General features: G+C 41.7%; 1 protein-coding gene across 1 annotated transcript in view; it reads right to left on the bottom strand.

Annotated features, from left to right (window-relative positions):
* SPTLC3 (serine palmitoyltransferase long chain base subunit 3) overlaps nucleotides 1-20,448 on the bottom strand; it is a 166,784-nt gene extending 146,336 nt beyond the window's left edge. The window contains exon 1 of the mRNA XM_043479501.1: nucleotides 20,013-20,448. Coding sequence (XP_043335436.1) covers nucleotides 20,013-20,126 — 114 coding nt within the window. The 5' untranslated portion in view covers nucleotides 20,127-20,448. The remainder of the gene's footprint in view (nucleotides 1-20,012) is intronic.
* Between the last annotated feature and the right edge of the window lie 295 nt (nucleotides 20,449-20,743).

The following is a 20,743-nucleotide window of genomic DNA, read 5'->3' on the forward strand; positions in this document are numbered from 1 at the left end:
TGTCCGACTCTTCATGACCCTATGAATACACACCAGGTTTCCCTGTCTTTCGCCATCACCTGGAATTTGCCTAAGTTCATATCCATTGTTCAGTCCTGGGTGTTCATTGGAAGGACTGATGCTGAAGTTGAAACTCCAATACTTTGGCCACCTCATGCGAAGAGCTGACTCATTGGAAAAGACCCTGATGCTGGGAGGGATTGGGGGCAGGAGGAGAAGGGGATGACAGAGGATGAGATGGCTGGATGGCATCACCGGCTAGATGGGCTTGAGTTTGAGTAAGCTCTAGGAGTTGGTGATGGACAGGGGGGCCTGTGCTGTGATTCATGGGGTCACAAAGAGTCGGACATGACTGAGCAACTGAACTGAACTGAACTGATATCCATTGTTTATTTTGAAAATTAAATGAGATAATATATGCAAAGTACCTGTCCCAGAGCAAACACTCTTTAAATGTTCCTGAAATCTTCTGAGTACGATGATAAAGGTAACTGCTAGAATGAATGATGCTGCTTTTAGAGAAATATTTGGGAAAGAAGAGAAAGAATATGTATAGAGCCTTGGCCAGTACCTATATATAGGGAGAAGCAAGAGACTGAGGACCCATGAGGAGACAGTAAATGTGGGAGGGGACAAAGAGGTGGGGGTTAGAGGCATGGGGGAGGGTGTTGTTGAGATACTGAAGTTGAGAAAGACCATGATGCTTGGGTCATCTGGAATTGAAGCAACCATTTGTGGCCACAGTTGAGGACAGTTATGCACAAAAGATGGTAGAAAGAAGAAATGGAAATACTTCATCCTTGATGACCAAGAGTTAAGGCACCAGAACAACCAATCCAGGGACCATCCAAATAGAGACTCTTCCCAACTCTAGACTGTTTTTATGTGAGAATAACAAAATCTTATTTTTAATCTCCTTATATTTGAGTCTTCCAGTACTGGCAGCTGAAAGGATCCCAGCAGATCAGTTCATCTCCCCAGTCAAGAGAGTAACAAGAACTGTAGACGAGGTGAGAGGCTGGTGGGGGTAGGTGGGACTGGTGTTCATCTAGTATTCATAATATATTCATCTCAGTTATTTCTCCTGAGCATCCATCTGATTGGTTAATGAGTGCCCTGTTCTAACTGATAGGTATACATTCCTTACTGTGTGTGTATGCCGTATGTTGTGTTGTATATGTGTAATAAACTTTCATTCATAATGGCAGGTAAAACTCAAAGCAGCGCTTTCCTCAGTAGAATCCTCTATTTTTATTCTAAGACATTTGAGAATCTTATTTATTTCAAAGTTGCCATTTATTTCTGTTCTAAAATACTTCGAAATGCCAGTTAGATTTGGCTGAAGTTGTAGAAATGACACAGCTCCAAAGCTTATGAAAGTGGAATGAGGCAAGAGAGATGGAAGGACATAGTCCTACCTTGGCTGGAAAGGTACTTAATATCTTAAAGTTGCTTGGGATTTTAAGAAATGAGTATTTTAATTACAGTCTGCTATAGATATAAATGTTTAGAAATGCTTTCTCAAACTCTAGTCTAACTCGTATCATCTTGTCACAAACAGGTGACTTGCTTTCATTTCACATCCTGATACCCTGATTTTTACGCCCTTCCAAACCTTCTCTCATGCTGACACTTTCCTGTAATTTTTTAAATTTCTACTCCTTTTTCTGTTGCCCTCCTCCTTCACTCCACCCCCTATACCTTTGTCTGCCTAATATCCACTGTTTAAGACTTAGTTCTGTCTTCACTTCCTAAAAAGATCCAGGCTGGGTGTTCTCACTGCATGACACCATTGTAATACTCCCCACACTGTATTACAAAAATATTTTTAAAAGAGAAGTTATTTAATAAAAGGACAGAAAATAAAGGATCGCTTGCAAAAAATAATAGCTGTTATTATCTCTCACTCAGGCCTTTTGAATATTTCAAATATTTTCACACCATTGTCCATTGTGGGGGAGACTGGCTGTGTGCATCATACCACTTCCCTCTCCTCTGTCTCTCAGCTGGGCTGCAAGTCCCACGTCTGTGGCAGACAAGTGTGACTATGCAACTGAGTTCTGGTCAGTGTGAAACTGGGAGAAGCGAAACGTGCCATTTCTGGGCCTGACCCACAAGAGGCTCTCTCATGATCCGTCTCTTTCTCTCTTTGCCCTGCTGCCATCTGAATGCTGATGGCCGTTGTGACCTCAGAAGCCACCCAGTCTAGTCTGCAGAGCTTTTCTCAGCCTGGTGACCTGAATGACCATGTGGAGCAGAGTCCTCACCCTTTACCCCTCCAGATTCCTATAACTGCCCATTGGACTTCATAGGAGTGAGAAATAAACTTCTGTCGGGTTATGCCATGAGGTTTGGTGATGCATTTTTTTAAAGTATTTTAGCAAGGGTTTTTATTTTGGCTGTGCCGAGCCTTTGTTGCTGAGTGGGCTTTCTCTGGTTGGGTTAGCGGGTTGCTCTCTAGTTGTGGCGTGTGGGCTGTATGCTGTGGTGGCCTGTCTTGCTGAGCACAGGCCCTAGAGTGCACGGGCATCAGTAGAAGCACCCTGCGGGCTCAGTAACTGTGGGGCTTGGGCTTAGTTGATCCTGGGCATGTGGAATCTTCCTGGACCAGGGATGGAACTATGTCCCGTGCATCTGTAGGTGGATTCTTAATCCCTGGACCACCAGTGAAGACTCATTTTTTTAATGTCGTCTAATAGTACCTTGAAGAATAGATACTATAAGAATTGTTTTAAAATTCTTTCATGTCTAAATCTTGCTTAGAAGGGTTTGGAAGACACCTGGGAACCAAGTTACTTCCCCAAGGAAAAGAATGCATCAGGACCTGTCTGCATTGGTCAATATTCAATTTTAAATCTGGGGAGTGTAAATTGGTGTGGCCACTGAAGAAATGGTTTGAAGGTGCCTCAGAAAATATTAAAACAGGACAACCATATGATCAGCAGTTCCACTCCTGAGTAATTATCTGAAGAAACTGAAAACATTGATTTGAAAAGATATGTACCCCAATGTATATATGTACAGTGTGTGTGTGTGTATATATATATGTATATGTATGTATATATATATAATGGAATAATACTCTGCTATTTAAAAATAACGAGATCTGCCATTTGCAACCACATGGATAGACCTGGAGGGTATTACGCTTAGTAAAATAAGTCAGAGAAAAACAAATACTGTAATTTCTCATTTATATGTGGAATCTAAAAAACTAAAACAAATGAATATAATAAAGCAGAAATAAACTCATAGAGAACAAATTAGTGGCTACCAGCTGGGAGGGGTAAGATAGGGAAAGGTGATTAAGAGGTATAAACTACTATGTATAAAATAAATAAGATAAAAGGTGTAATGTACAGCACAGGGAATGTAAAGAATATTCTATAATAACTTTAAATGGAATATAATCTATTAAAGTATCGAATCATTATGTCATACACCTGAAACCATGTTGTAAATCAACTATAATTTAAAAAAAGATGGAATGAGGTAATCAGTCAATCAAATCAATCAATCATTCTGTGCAGGCTTATTCCATAAAGCTGAGTCAAAGATTTAATTCTTGATTTATTGAGCACCTCTGTGTGTGAGGTGGTGCCTGACAGAAAGAATCACATGATAAGAGTTAGGCCTCAGTGACCACAGAAGTCAGAAAGACAGAGAGACAGGTAATAAACATGGAAATTCTTGAAGGCACAAGTTCTTTATGTATCAGCTACTCCAAACTTTCACGGTGCACAAGTTCAGTCCTTGAGAGGTTAAGTTGCTTTCCCCATGTCTCGGCTTGCCCATCCACCACCAGGGAAGTTAGGGAACAAGTCTGGGCAGCCCATGAAGAATCCCAGGCTTCTGCAGTTTCAGACTGGGAAGTGAAAGAGTCACAGAAAAGGTCAGATGGCTTGGAGGGGGCTAAACGAAGTCCTTAGCAGCAAGACACAGGAAGATCTGCAGTAGGAGTGAGTGAATGAGACAGAGTCAAGACTGGGAAATGCTGAGGGAGGAGGTGAGGGTCTTTCAGGACAGGAGAACCAGCACAGGCACTTAGTGGCGGAAAGGAGAGGAAAGGGACCTTGCAAGGACCTCATTTCCTGCCTATTTGGAGATGAAATGTGTAGTGCCTGGTGGAACAGCATAGGCTACACAGCAGGGTGAGCCGGAGCTTTCCCAGGATCCTGCTTGATTTGACAGCTGGGGTGGAGTCTCTAAAGTCAGGCGGACATAACTGAACTTTGGAACAAAGCGGTCATCCTTCATCAACCTGTAATGACTGCAGTCTTCCAATCTTACCTACAGCCAGCTGGATCACTTGAGAAGCACAGCTTTTCTGAAGCTATCCTGATAAGCCAGAGAAAGCAATGCACATGTGTTTCAGTATCACTGAGATTAATTACCACCTACTGTCTTCTTTTTAAGTTATAATTTCTCAGCCCAGGTGAGAGAGCGTTCATCCCTGAGGTGCTCAAAACTTAGACCTTTGAGACATGACAGATTAGAACATATTTCAGAAATAAATTAGCCATGGGACTGGCTCTTTTTCCTTCCCAGATGGGCACGGGTAGCTGTCAACTCTCCTGAGAAGGCTGACTACTGTTTATGCACCGATGCCTGGCAGTGGACGAGTCATTCAGGTAGTTTTATCTTACGACTTCCATCTTCCTCGTGCTTATGGGCCAAGGGGAGGATAACATATTCTTATCTACCTAAAACCAGCTGGATCACTTGAGGAACACAGAGCTTTTCTGTGCGTGCAGAATACATCTCAGGACCAGAGAGCAAGAAGTCTTCAGTGACAACATCTAATCCAGTGTAAAACAGTAGAAAAAGCAAACCAGAAGTTTAATGGCTTTCCAATTTATACATTTGTTCATTTTTTTCCCTTCCTGTTTTTTTTTAAACTTTCTGATTGAAATATAGTTTTTTTTAAATTAGGAACTCTTTTTTTATTGAAGTATAGCTGACTCACAATATTGTATTAGTTTAAGGTGTACAGCAAAGTGGTTCAGTTACGTATATACACGAATCTATTCTTTCAGGGAGAAGGCGATGGCACTCGCTCCAGTACTCTTGCCTGGAGAATCCCATGGACGGAGGAGCCTGGTGGGCTGCGGTCCATGGGGTCGCTAAGAGTCGGACACGACTGAGCGACTTCACTTTCACTTTTCACTTTCATGCATTGGAGAAGGAAATGGCAATCCACTCCAGTCTTCTTGCCTGGAGAATCCCATGGACGGGGGAGCCTGGTGGGCTGCCGTCTATGGGGTCGCACAGAGTCGGACATGACTGAAGCGACTTAGCAACAGCATTCTCCTTCAGATTCTTTTCCCTTATAGGTTATTACAAGATATTGAGTAGTTTCTTGTGCTATAGTGTAGGTCCTTGTTGTTTATCTGTTTTCCATATAGGAGTGTGTATGTACTAATTCCAAACTTCTAATTCATCTCTCCCCCCCTACATTTCCCCTCTGGTGATCATAGGTTTGTCTTTTGTGTCTATGAGTCTATTTCTGTTTTGTAAATAAGTTCATTTGTATCATTTTTTAGATTTCACATATAAGTGATATTATATGATTTTGTCTTTCTCTTACTTAGACTCACTTAGTATGATCATCTGTCAACATATTTGTTCATTCATTTAGCCAGCAAACACATTTGTTTATTTGTTGTCCATGGCTTCCTTCTCACCGTAAAGCAGAGATGAGTAGTTGGGACAGGAACTGCGTGCCCCAAAGAGCTGAAAATATTATTTGGCCTATTGCAGAGAAAGTTTGCCAACCCCAGGTCTAAAGGGAAGTACAGATGCAAAGCAATTGCTTACAAAAAGGGAAATGATGAATAAGTCTGGGGGCTATGGAGTGGACAGGACAGGATCTGACCTTGTAAAAGAAAAGAGAAAGGTCTCCCTGAAGAAGACGATGCTTAAAATAAGATCTGCATGAAATTAAAAGATGTGAGCTACTTGGAAGGAAAGCTATGACACACCTAGACAGTGTATTAAAAAGCAGAGTTATCACTTAGCTGACAAAGGTCCATATAGTCAAACTCATGGTTTTTCTAGTAGTCATGTACAGATGTGAGATTTGGACCATAAAGAAGGCTGAGCGCCAAAGATTTGATGCTTTTGAATTGTGGTGCTGGAGAAGACTCTTGAGAGTCCCTTGGACAGCAAAGAGATCAAACTAGTCTGTCCTAAAGGAAATCAACCCTGAATATTCATTGGAACAACTGATACTGAAGCTGAAACTCCAATATTTTGGCCAGTTGATGAGAAGAGCCAACTCACTGGAAAAGACTCTGATGCTGGGCAAGATTGAGGGAAGGAGGTGAAAGGGTAACAGAGGATGAGATGATTGGATGGCATCACTGGCTCACTGGACATGAGTTTGAGAAAATTCCAGAAGATAATGAAGGACAGGGAAGCCTGGCATGCTGCAGTCCACGGGGTCACAAAGAATTGGATGTGACTGAGTGACTAAACAAAAAGTCAGTAGGATTTAACAAGGTGCAGTGTTCCCAGCAGGAGGAAGAGCCTGGGAACTGTGGGGAGGGAAGGAGGTTGGGTAGCGGACTGGCAGGGACTAGAGAGGGGCACACATGGTCACAGGTCAGTTCTAAAGGGGGAATGTCATCCACCTTGTTCATCATTAGTATTCCAGTGCCTAGATGGTCATCTGATACAAAGTAGGTGTCCAGCAAATATTTGATGAATAAATGGATGAATCAGCTGGGGAGGTTGTACAGAGCTTGTAAATTGCAAATGCTGGCTTAAAATCTGATCTGATATCTGTTTTCATAAGAGCCCCTGCAAAGCCATGTATGTGAGTTGATCTTTAGGGAACCTCAGCATTCAGTGATTCACAGTGATTCATGGTTGTGTGGTTGGTAATTCTGAGAAAGACAGATAGCTTATGATATTGCTTATATGGAGAATCTTTTTAAAAAAAATCATACAAGTGAACTTATTTATAAAACAGAGACTCACAGAGAACAGACATATGGCTAACAGGGGGTGTGTGTGGGGGCGGGGAAGGATGGCCGGGAGGGATAGACTAGGAGTTTGGGATTGACTGTACACATTGCTATTTAAAATAGATAACCAGCAAGGACTTCTCTGTCCTGCACAGGGGACTCCACTCAGTGTTCTGTGATAATCTAAATGGGAAAAGAATTTGAAAAAATAGATACAGGGGTATATATGTACACACACACACACACACTGCTGAATCATTTTGTTGCACACCTGGAACCAACACACTGTTAATCAACTACATGCCAATATGAAATTAAAGTCTTTCTTGTATCCGTTGAGGAAGGACATTTGATGAAGCAAACTCATTCTGTTGATTCTGAAAGTTAGAACCTATGACCAAAAATCAAAAGAAAAGTGTCTCCTAAACCACCTGAGAATGAACACCAGAGACGAGCTCTGCCGTACAAGTGAGGTGTGTGCTGTAGCATTTCTTTCTCTTGCCAGGCAGCTGGTGACTCATAGGTGAGTTGAGACCAGGGTGGGGCTCCAGAGGCACACAAAGTGTGGTTCTGAGTCACTTGGCTGAGCTCGGGGAACTGAACTTGAAGTATAAACAATGGCTTTTCTCTTTGAATCAAATTGAAACACTTTCTTCTTGCACTTTGATTATGCTGAACCCCAACCAAAACTTCTCATTCCCTGAAGACGGACCAAATGGTACCTGCCATTGAGTAATCTGAAGAAGCAGAAAGCCCCCCTACCAAGAAAGAAAGTTGCCCAGGATTCCACCAGTCTTCCTTTCCTGTGTGTTTATCAGGATTTGGATCATGGTTTCACAGAACTATTCTCCTTACCTCCCTTCCTCCTCTGCCCATCACCCTATAAAATCCCTTACATTTTATACACGTCTAGAACAGTCTAGGTTCAGTTAGCCTACAACCTGGCTCATTCTTTGCTTGCTTTTGAAGACAGAATGTGTCCTTAAAGAGGCACTGCTTGAATGCATACAGTTTCTCTGGCTGATATCTTCAGTTTTCATGGAAGGCAGTGTGCATTTGATTTTCCATGAAAACCTTTTGCTCCTTGGGAAAGTAGGCATAATGTCTCCAACCAACCAATTCCCCCAGAGTATTGCACCACAATGATTTGTTTCTTTGCTTCCAAGAAAACCTGATAACATCCATGGTCACACCTATAATTATCTGATTAACTATTTTTTTAAAAGTTATTCTGTATTGTGGTATACAAAACAGAAAAAAAATTAAAAGTAACTTCTCCCAGAGCAAGGCTAGTCTTGATTAGTTTTTATCTGTACACCTGAATCAACCATTTAGAAATTCCAGGCATTTTTTTTTTTAACCATCATAATTTATGGGTCCTAAGTAATGGACGGACACAAAACATGAGTCATCTGACCAGTATAAAGATGGATAAAACACTTTGAAAAAAAAGTAAACTGATATTCGCAACCTATTTATTTCAGCCATTGAGTCATTTTCTCAGGCCACCCTGTGGAGAACTTTTGTATCTTCGCACATAGGCACTGATGCAGTGGGCTTCGGAAGAACTGATCAGTGAGAAGCACAGCCCAGTAAATGAAATGCCAGTCTCTCTTGCATAAACTTACAAACCAGTCCATCAAACCTTACATAAGTTGTGGGATTTTCCAAGATACCCTCGTTATTTGCATGGTTTGGCAAAAGACCTTAATGTCAAGGGCTCCAACAGAATTCTGCACTTTGAGAAACAGTACTGTGTAGAGGCTCCAGAAACTGGCAGTGGATAGGGGTCTGTCTTATCCCAGATTGGCCGTTTTGAGATATTGGGCAAGAGAGTCTCAGTTCTGCTCTTTACTCTATTGAGAAATATGTTGCTAAGACCTAGAAAATGAGATAACATGCTTCTCTGAGATCTGAGATCAATTCTTCTGTGAATATTCTTGCGTTTGAGAAGATCTGGAGCCTGGTTTCTTTCAGACTATCAGAGTAGATGACTGGGAAACATGCCATGTTGCAAGACCTAAGAATTTTTACCACGTCATCAATGTCATTGCTTCAGGGAAGCTCAACAAAGGAACCAAGTGACTTGCATTCCCATGCTGGGTCTGGAAGCAAGCCTTTGTGATGGCATGCACTTAAAAATGTAATTGAGGATTCACGAAGGTTCAGAAGAAGGTAATTCTGAGGAACACACATGCTATATATATATATATCATTGACAAGGCTCAATGATTTTTAAAGAAAGATTTAAAGGAAGGTCAATGATTTTAAAGAAAGATTTATAGGAAGTTGTGCTATCTGGTGTGCCATGTAAAATCACTTTGCTGCCTGGCTATGGAAATCTAAGACAGAAATTAACTTTATTCAAGACTTTTATAATCTCATAAATTTAAAACAATTACTATGACTGACCCCCAAAGCTGCTCTTCTAAGTGTAATGACCAAAATAGCACTTCATCTCTTGCTATGAATATATTTACTGAAGAATAGAGGCACTGGTTTTTTTTTTTTTTAACTTCCTACCTGTTTTTATAAGGAATAGTTGATGGAGTTGGTGTGCAGAGTAACGGCCTACTGTGTCCAGTCCTTTGAGACGTCCCTGAACTTAGAGGCAAAATGTCTGAGATTCTTGTCCAAACTCTTTCCCCTTCATCCATGTCTCTTTGGTCTCATTATTTTTCTGAGCTCAGTTTTTTCCATCCATGAAATGGATCAATAGCCTTCAAAGCTTCACAGCATTGTTATGAGCGTCCAACAAGATCTTGGATATATACATTAGGATCATTACAGCTGATGCTGAAAGTTAAAGGGGCCAAGCACTGGTTAAATTTCAAGAAATCGTTCTAAGTCTTCGCATGTGCCATCATATCTATTTCTTACAAGGAATCCAAAGGGCAGACACTACCATTATCCTCATCTTCCAGATGAGGAAACTGAAGCACAGAGATTAAATCACTTTTCCAAGGTCACAAAATGATGACGTGAAGCTGAAATTCAAGCCCAAGCAGTGCAAAGGAGAGGCCCTGTTCCCAATCTCTATACGATGGTTCGGTTTAAGAGAACAGGAAGGCTGTGAGATGTGGCGGCAGTTTATGTGATATTGCATGCGTGCACACTAAGTTACTTTAGTCATGCCCGACTCTTTGTGACCCTATGGACCATAGCCCACCAGGCTCCTCTGTCCATGGAATTCTCCAGGCAAGAGGGCAAGAGTACTGGAGTGGGTTGTCATGCCCTCCTCCAGGGGAATCTTCCCAACCCAGAGATCAAACCTGCCTCTCTTATGTCTCCTGAATTGGCTGGCAGCTTCTTTACTACTAGCGCCAACTGGGAAGCCCTTATGTGATAAAAGGGGTCATACTAGCCTCCTATTACTACTTGCCTTCCATGTGGGTGATTATCTGACTTCTTTGAATCTTGGATCCTTATATATAAAATTTGAGAGTGATGGGTGAGAATTAACAATATTTCAAAAAGTGTAAACATCTGGTGGGATCTTGTGTGTGGCAGCAATCATTAACTCTAAATAAATATTGATTTTTCTGACATATGTTTTCTAAGATACACAAAGAAAGAGGCTCCCTCCATGTGTCTCTTATTTTGGGAAATAGGAAAAAAAAGAGGTCTTTACATCTTACATGAGACAAATGCAATTTTGCAGCATCAATTTTGAAGTCAAAGCTAAAGAATTTGCAATAGCTGGTACCACTATGAATCATCAAATACCTTTTACTCCCTGGCTGTTTACTTTCACAAGTGGGAGGTTTCCAATAAAATGGACCTTTTCAGAAAGGTCCTTGGTTGAGATATCAAGAGACTAGAATGATGAGGGTGTCTCACACTGGTGTGACCTCTGAGACAGCCACTTAACTTTGTTGAAATTCATTCCTCCACATGTAAGAAAGACAGAGCATGGAATGGAATTGTAAGAATTTCTATACTAAGTTCCTTTCCTGTTAGCTGGATTATACTAAAGAAAACAAAACCAAAAAAAAAAAAAAGGAAATGGCTCTTGATCCCTGTAGAATTACAGATGTACAGCAGGAGAGTTTCTCAAGAGGGACAGTCTCTGCTGAGTCTTTATTTCATCTCTGCTGTGCTGGGCTAAGTCACTTCAGTTGTGTCTAACTCTTTGCCACCCTACTGACTGTGGCTTCTCTGTCCTACCTACCAGGCTTCTCTGTCCACGGGATTTCCCAGGCAAGGACACTGGAGGGGGTTGCCATGCCCTCCTCCACGGGATCTTCCTGACCTAGTGATCAAACCTGCATCTCTTATGTCTGTTGCATTAGCAGGCATGTTCTTTACCACTAGCGCCACCTGGAAAGCCCATCTTCCATCTCACTAGATGTGAATTTACACACCACTCAGGTTTTTTGTTCAGGGGTTAAGCTTTCCAGTGTCAAGTGAGTGGTTTTTATAAATCTTGCTACAGTCAAAACTACATTATGAAACTCTTTCCAACAAGAGAAATCAAAATGTGATGTAAGCCAAAATTCAATGTAAATTTTGCCTCAAAAGAAGAAAAAAAAAGAGCTATGGACAAATACTGAAGTCTGGCTAATACTTAGGGGTGGGATGTGCTGATTCTACAACTTTCTTTGAAATGCACCAAACATATGGATTGATGGCTGGGTAGAGGGATGCGCAGACAGAAAACAGTGTGGTAAAAGAAATATAGTAAAATGTGAATTGCAGATTCTATGTGGTAGGTATATGAGTATTCATTGCAGAACTCTTAATTTTCTGTAAGTTTGAAATTATTCACAAAAGAAAAGAAAAGAAAAGAAAAAAGCCTTTAAAGAAAAGGCTTTTCTTTTTTTTTTCTGGTGATTAAAAACACAGACCCTGGGGCCAGTCTCCACTAACAGGAGGTTTAATCTTAGGCAAATTTACTTAACTTTTCTATAATATAAAAATGCTTTGCATAATTAAGTTCATAAGGTTCTGAGAATCAAATAAGCTTGTATTTAGAAAGTTCCTAGCATACAGTGTGATGCAAAATTTGTTAAATTAAATTTTAAAAATCATCTCATATACAGGGTCATGAATGGGAAAGCAGGTTATTCTGATTTTTCTTGGATATGCAATCCTGAGAATGCAGAATTTTTATTAAAACCAGATAACAGGTCTCTGTACCCTGAGGTATTAGTCATTTTCCCTCTAATCCAGGCATATTTCATCTTCTATTAAGAGGTAGTAGAATCATCAGGATAAATTAATAATATTTATTTCTATTTTAATTTCCTTTAAAAAGTTCTGCTTGCTGAAAGCGTGTTCTCTAACCACAGACTTAGAGTATACCTAATATTTGGATATCGACATAAAAGTATGTAGTGACCTGGTCACACAAAATAATCTAGCTATCTACTGATTTTTAAAAAGAGGGAAGTAAACAGTAGTCATGTTCTCCAACCAAGGATAGGAAACCTTTCATTAATAATTAATTACTAATAATTAAATTAGTAACTAATTAATAAGAGGTTAGACACTTCAAAACCTACAAAGTAGACTATGTGTCATATGGGTGGGGCCTTTTCCATCTTTTAAAGAACCAGCAAATGCCAAAGGAGATAAAACAAGCTGAAATCAGGTCTTTAATCACCGTGCAACCATTATTGAGCACCTACTGTGTACTGGCTCTGGTCGAGGTTTCCGGGGATTCAGCAGTGAGTAAGATGGAAATCTCAGCCAGAGCTGAGCTCCCATTCTAGAACCAGAGGCAGGCAAATACAGAGGAAGTAAATCTATGTGTGTATGTGCAGATGGTGTTAAGTACTAAAGAAAACAAGCAGTTAAGGCAGGCAGGAAGCTAGGAGGTCTGCAATTTTGATAGGATTGTGAGTAGCATTTGACTTGAAAGGAGGGAGGTACAGTCACCTGGGTTTCTGGGAAGTGTAAATGGGAGAGGATGTGGAGATATCCCCAGGTGGGTGGATCCTGGGCTCCTGGCTCAGGTGTGACTGGGACACCCCAAGGACCCAGAAAGGGGAAGGAGCTGAGTCGTGGATGGATCAGAGAGCCCGTGGCACCTGTGCTCATTGTAAGGATCTCAGCTTTCACTCTGAGTGAAATGGGGTCCACGGGGAGGATTTGGGCAGAAGAGTGAGCTCTTGATGTCATTTCAACAGGATCATTCTGCTGCTGTATTGAGAACAGTCTTGCTGGTGGGAGTGGAGGGGGAGTAGGGTGGAAGCAGGGTATGAAATTTAAAAGATGTCTGTAAGTTTTTTAATCATCTTTCTATTGAGAAGTAGGTGTTTTTTTTTTTAATTTGTTTGTTTGCTTTTGCTTTTAAAAGAGACTTTAATTACAGATCTAATACATTTTTACCCAAAGCTTTGAAAGACAAAAAATGCAATTGCCATACGACATCACAAAGCATTCTACTTTGTTCTGTCTTCATTTATAATACCAATGAAAAAAAATACAATACAATTGAAAAAAAAAAATCTCTACACTTACAAGAGTCTTGCATAATAAAGACAGGCTGCCTCAATCAAAGTAGCCTCATAACAAATACAGTGACAGTATCATCGACTTGCTGTTCTTAAATTTACTTTTTTACTTTTGGTAAAAATCTAAGTAGGCATTATACGCCTGTTTATTCTCAAAGACTGTGCTTGAACCTGGCGGGCTTGTGACTGCTTCAACAGGTGTTCATGAAGCTGACCTCTGAGGCTAGAGTACAGAAGGCCGTGAGAGTTCTGCTTCACTTACAAGAAAACTCTTGGAGCCCTCCCTGCTGATGGGAACATAAGGGCGATCCAGCCCACAGTCTTGGCTTGCCCTGTTTCTCAGCCATCTCAGACTGCATGGGGCATTGGAGTGAGGACTCCATCTTGCAGGCGAGTTCTCCAGGCTCAGCTGTTCTAGGTCCAGCTAATCGAAGTCCTAGCTATCACGGAACCGGGAAGAGCTATCTCTGCAGGGTGTTTTCCTACCCAGCAGTGTCCATGATCATAATGAAACAGTTCTTGTTCAGTGTCGCTCCATCTTGGTACGGGTGGTTATTCAGTGGTGGATAGCCAGGGAATGGGGAAAAAGGATGAGGCTTCCAAAACCATCAAGGTGAGAGACTGTGGAGGCTGAGACCAGAGAGGTTGCTGTGGGGAGGTGAGGAGTGGTCAGATTCTGGATATCCTGTGAAGGGAGGATCATGAATTTGCTGACTCATTCAATGCAGAATGAAAAAGTCATGAACGAGGCCATGTTTTTGGTTTGAGCCACTGGAAGAATAGAGTTGTCATTTTCTGCGATGGGAAAGACTCTAAAGGAAGCATGTTTGGGATAGAGGGGGTATCAGGGGCTCAGTTTTAGGCATGTTAAGTTGGAGATACCTTTGATCCTCCAAGTGAAATATCAAGTAGGCCATTGGAAATGGCATATGTACGCATAATACATAAACATGTATAGTGATGTTCGTATAGTGATGGGGCAAGGTCCAATCAGGAAATATTTACAGTTAGGAAAGAGAAGGGGTACAAGGACTGAGCCTTGGGTCACTCCACTGTTTAAAGGTCAAGGAGATGAGTAAAGCCAGGAATAGACACTGCAAAGGAAGAGCTGGTGATATAAGAGGGTCATAACCTGGAAGCCAAGAGAACAAAGTGCTTGAAGGAGGAGGAATGATTATTTGTGTCAAGTGCTGCTGACAGACCAAGTAAAATAAAGCCACCACTGGATAAGGGAATTCAAGGCATAAGACTGTCATTTATTGAGCATCTGTTGCATGCCAGACATTGTATTGAACATTCTTAAAATAGCAGAAGAGGAGTTAGAGATAGCTGTAGGTTAACTTCCACAGATAATAGCTACCTTTTATTGCCAGGTACACATGAGGAGAGCCTTGCATACACTGTCTCATCAAATCTTCACCATTGCCTTATGAGATGTGGATCAGAGACATGAAGCTACTGTTCCAATGAGGCACAGCTAGTAAGGGTCAAACTAGTACTCAAACCCAATTCTAGTTGGTGTCAAAGCTCATTTTCCTGCTATCATTCTTCCTTAAGTGGTTCCCTGGGAAATCCTGAGGGGTGCTAGGTTGTGAAAAGCCACCAGAAAAGAAATATCTCCCTGGAGAGTTCATTTTTACTCAAGGTTTTAAGGCAGGATATACACGTAGTTTTATAGTAAAAGAAATATTTTGAAAATAGTATTAAAAAGTGGGGTACAAAATTCTAATATAAAATTTTTAAATAGATTAATAACAAGTGGTCTTGTTGAATCACTTTGGCTTATGTGTGTGTGTGTGTTTTTTCCTTGGTAAGTCAATTTATGAATCCCTTTACCTTGACTTCTCTGGAAAGACGGGTTTGTTGGTTTTTCTGACCGGGGTGAAAGTTAAGGTTCTTAATCTGGGGACCCGAGAAAGTCTAGGAACACGTGAACCTTCTACATGGAAAATTCTGCAATACAGAAAATATCTATTAGCTTCCCAAAGGATCCTTGACTTCCCAAAGGATAAGCTCTACTTGGCAATGGAAAGAACAGTCAGGTATAACGTGTAGTTGACAGGATAATCATATTTACACAAAGCCACTTTCCTGGGCAACTTGTGAAAACCCAGTTATATCATAGCTAGAGAATAATAATGGTCACCAAGATATATGAGTGCACTGTCTAACAAAAGGTTTGTATGTCACTTCCTACGAAGTTTGAGAGAGGAAGACTGAGCAGTAAAATGGTGTCAGTTCTGTGACTTCTTGACATCTAATATTTGACATCAGGGTCTGTCTGGGAAGCCCAGTATACATGGGTGAGTCAGGGTTGTTCCTCAAACTTGCACACTCCAGGAACATGTGTTAATATAACAACTCAAGAAAATTAAGAAGATACATCTATTGCTTTTTAAAATATAAAATAAGTCTACATTAAGAAGATCCAAGTTCCCTGAATCACTCTATTTATGATTTCTTATTTTTCTCATCCTGTAGCTCAGAAGAACTTCCCTGGCGGCTCAGCAGTAAAGAATCTGCCTTCAATGCTAGAGATGTGGGACATGCAGGTTCGATCCCTGGGTCTGGAAGATCCCCTGGAGAAGGAAATGGCAACCCACTCTAGTATTCTTGCTGGGAAAATCCCATGGATGCAGGAGTCTGGTGGGCTAGTCCATGGGGTCACAAAGAATCAGATAGAACTTAATGACTAAACAACAATAGTTCAGAGATTATAGATTTGTGGCTGGTAGCAAAGTCTCCTTGAAATCTACACTATTGGCCTTTTGAAGGATTAAATGACAATACTTAAAAATTAGGATATTCTCTTCCCCTCCTCCCCCACCTGGATTTCCAGCTTCTTTTGAAAATCATAAAATCTGTCAATACAACACTGTCCTGAATAGTTGTTGTTGTTGTTACCTGAGCCGCTTTGCTCTACTCAGGTAAACACATGCTTTGTTACCGTTGTCTAGTTGCTAAGCAGTGTCTGACTCTTTGCAACCCCATGGATTGTAACCTACCAGGCTCCTCTGCCCATGGGATTTTTCCAAGCAAGAATATTGGAGTGGGTTGCTCTTTCCTTCTCCAGGGGATCTTGCTTATCCAAATATTGATCGTGCATCTCCTGCGTCTCCTGCTTGGCAGGCAGACTCTTTACCACTGAGCCACCTGGGAAGCCCTAATCCATGCTGACCGCTTTCTGTTGTCCACACCAGGCCTTGCCAGCCTACTGGGTTTTTGTCGTCTCAACCTCTGCTGTAATCAAATGATCTTCAATGTGGAAAGCGTTTGAGTGAAACATTATTTAGAAAGAATTGTGATGGATGAAGTAGATTATGGAGAACAGTTTTGAATATTTCTCTGAGCTGTGCTCATAGTGTTTGTTTGTTTCCAAGTGTTTAATTTGTGAATTAATGGCCCAATGACTTTCTATCAATAATATGGTGGCAAAAACTTCTCATATGAATTTATGGGTTGGCATACTTTAGAATTTCAGTAAAACAACATTAGTTCAGGCCAACTAAGAGATAACAATACTGAGTAGGAAGATTAAAACAAGTGTATTTCAAAATAAATGTAGTGGATTCCTTGAGAATAATTAGGTTAACATCAATCTACTTCTACTTGTATTAAAGAGAATCACTTTCTAGGAAACTTTAACCAATAGATAAAATTAATTTATAATTGGAAGATATTAAATATACTTTAAAATATATATTCTTTCAATTAACAAAACAGCTAAACCGGAACACACACATCCTTCTTTGCCTGCTATTTCTTCATAGATAAGGGAGCAAGTTACAGACCTCCTCAGGTTGAATAATTACACTTTGGCATTTAAATGATTGTGCTTTTGCATTGGTGACATGTGAGTTCACTGTGTTTGGTTTTACCAGCCAGAGTAAGAGTGAGTATTTTGCATAAGACACTCACCTTATGCAAAATACAAAATAAAACAAGATAAAAATACAAAGATTAGGAAAAGGAATCTTTGCTAAAGATTGATGGCCAAAACTGTTTCCTCAAATTGAAGGCACTGAAAATGGTTGTAATAAGATTGTAGAATGATTTTTCTAGGCATTTTAAAGAAATAGAATACCCATGTGCTTACGTGTTTATTGTTGTTTAATAAATCACCACCATTCTTAAAACAACGACCACTTGTTTGCTCAAGAATCTGTAATCTGAGCAGGGCCAGTGGGGACATGGAGAAGGAAATGGCAACTCACTCCAGTATTCTTGCCTGGAGAATCCCATGGACAGAGGAGCCTGGGTGGGCAGCGGTGGGCGGGAGGAGGCAGCTACAGCCCACGGGGTTACAAAGTCGGACACTACTGAAGCAACTTGGGAGCAATAGGGACAAGTCATCTCTACTCCATGAAGTACAATGGGAACAGACAGACTCCAGGGCTGGGGCACCCACGTCTAAGCCAGCTGACTCACGCAGGCGACCAGCTGGCACTGCGTCTTGCCTGGGTTACTTGGTTTTTCTCTGCTTGGGTTTCTCCTGAGCTGCTTTGGCTTCCTTCAAACATGGTGGCTGGGTTCCAAGACTGAGCTTGTTCTATGAGGACTGGGTTCAAGGTGCAAGCCTTTTGGTCAAGACTCAGTTTGCTTAAGGTGTCCTCAAAGCAAAATGGACTAAAACCAGTGACTGAGGATCATGATAGTAAAGGCGACCACACCTACAACCACAGAGGGGAAAACAGACCCTTGTCTGCCCTACTGCCCTAAGAACTCAGAAGGGTTTCTTCTTTCTGGAACATACTTTTTAAGCCATAATTGAAGCTCTCAGGGGAAGCCAATTTCAACTTAGTAACACCTAAATATATCTGAGCAAATAGGTTCTGGATGTTCCTTCCTTTAGAAAGAGCTGTTGGAAAAGGCAGTGGCTGCCCTAATATTTCCTGCTGTTCTTAGGGAAGTGTCAGTAAATTCAAAATTCTTTACAGTCTTGTAGGAGCACTTAGTAACAAATCTGGATTCTTGCTTTTCTTTTTACTTAGGAGTGGTCATCACCACCTAGCTAAGTCTCCAGCCTCAGACACTAGAGGGTGGTTACAGAAACCAAGATAAAGTAGAGACAGAGAGAGGGAATCCCCTGAAGGCATTTCTGCCCACATGAGAGCCCTCAGGGTCGGGATGGTTCAGAAGGTGAATAGGTCAGGGGTCAGTGTTACAGTCATTTTAGGAGCAAAGAGAGTCTTGAGTGGTAGTGGTCTGAATTGATTCAGTGATGAAAAGTTGGTGGGAATTAGTATGATCCCTCTCATTCAAATAATGAGACTTGAATACTTTTTCTTCACGTTATATTGGGAGGGCCAATAAGGTCATTCAGGTTTGTCAGGAAGATAGCATGGAAAAACCAGAATGAACTTTTTGACCGACCCAGTAGTCAGCTGGAAGAGGACAGGCCTGAGGGTTTTAGTAGGCACTTCAAGGCTAGGGTAAAGGCCTTTTGTCGAGAAAGGAACACATTCTGGAGACTACAGCCTATTCACAAACGACCCAGACTCCAGAGTGGTTCCCCTCTCCACCTCTTTCGTCCCACTGGACACATGAATTTAATCCACTGAATTGTGGGCTGGCCTCCAACCAGCCCCACCTGTCCTGTGATCTTAGAACCATCAGACTTCCCCCCCTTCCCCCCAGTTCTCCCGAGTGGGTTCCTTGCCACTCAGCTTCTCGGGAAAGCTGTTGGTTTGCCTATGCTAATCTGCTCCCAAGCAGGTGAGGTCACCCTGCTGCTCCCGCGGCTCAGAGCAGAGGGCCTGGGCATCCAATGAGAAGCTGGGGACTGCCTGCTTGTTTTCACAAGTAGCTTGCAGACCCGGCTTGGCTCCCTCTTTGAATAAGCTGACAACATTTTTTGGGTTCCTCCTCCTCCTCAGCACATTCCCCTCAAACATTCTGCCACAGCAGGAGTGAAAAAAATTTTTTTAAAGCCTCACTTGGGAAAACAATTCAAAGTCTGTTTGGTTCCTGTGTGCAGCATGTAACAATAAGCCACACTTTCTGAAGCGTCTTATAAAAAGGAATGCTTGTGATGTCAAATTTCAAAGAAAGACTTTGGCCCCAAATCAAGCTGTGAGTTCTGACAAGGCCCCATGGAACCCCGAAAAGAAGTCGCCTTTCAAACAGACAGGCATTCCTCCTCTACCAGGGGAAAATGCCACCCACTCCACATAATCTCGGCAGTGTTTACTTTCACTTCCTTTTTTATTTCTTATGAAGCATGGTGAAGGCAGTCTGTTGTGATTTTCTGATGGACCGAAATTCAGCGCAAGAATTTTAGCCTTTGCAACTGTGCTCCCCGAAATGCTTGAGAGAAAACAACAGTCTAGTAGGGATGTTTGTACATTAGGGGTTGAAAGCTCTTGGATCTACGTGTCTCCTCTCCTGTATAGAGAAGAAAGTCCCTCCTTAACCCACATCTAAACTTTTTAGTAGCCAAGCATTTGAAATGAGCCAAAGCGAAGAGTCCAAACGTGGAAAACACTTCCTGCCAAGGACTTTCAACGAGGACAGCTTCAAAGAGCTTTACAGCAAAATACTGAAGTGTTCCGGTCATTCAGATGAAGGGGGAGGGATCGCCTCTTACCTGGGCTTCTTTCACCACCCCGTTCTTCCAGCAGTTTCCCCCGTGACAGTCGGCGGCGGCACTCTGATTGTGAAGCGTCCCATTGCAAACAGCACCACCTCCAGGATCAGCCATTTGTGGGAAATCGATGGAAGCCCCAGACTCCCTTCCAGAGGCCCTGGGAGAGCTAGAGTTTTGAAGTTGGTGAGGGGATAGGATAAAGCACTTCAGACTGAGCGCTTGGAGGAAACCTACCAATCAGGCTTTTCCAGAAGAAGAGCAACAGCCTATCTTTGGGGCAGATCTTTGGAACTAAAAGCAAAGGATTACCTTTACATTCCTCAAATCAGAAAGTGGCCTCCATGGCAACAAAACTGCTCCTGAAACTACAAAGGAGATTGCTAGCTCCTAGCCTGGACTGAGGCAACCGGCCGGCTGCAAAAGCCAGTGGCAAATGGTGAGGAGGCCGGCCGGGAGGTGGAGAATCTTTTAAAGACACACACACACATACCACGGTACACTCCCCAGGTGTCTCCTACCAAAGATGGTCAGTGCTGAATTGACACTTACCCCCTCCTCACCCTGCTCCTGCATCTAATTACATTTCTGGTTGTAAACCAAGGTCAAAGTCAACACTTTTTTTTGCTGTAAAAGAATGTTCAGAAGTGGTTGGCAGGGGCTAGAGGGAGGAGAGATGGGAAGTTACTGTTTAATGTCAGAGAAGATGGAAAAAGTTGGGGCATGAATGGTAG

This window comes from Cervus canadensis, chromosome 10 (assembly GCF_019320065.1).
Source record: "Cervus canadensis isolate Bull #8, Minnesota chromosome 10, ASM1932006v1, whole genome shotgun sequence".
Taxonomy (NCBI): domain Eukaryota; kingdom Metazoa; phylum Chordata; class Mammalia; order Artiodactyla; family Cervidae; genus Cervus; species Cervus canadensis.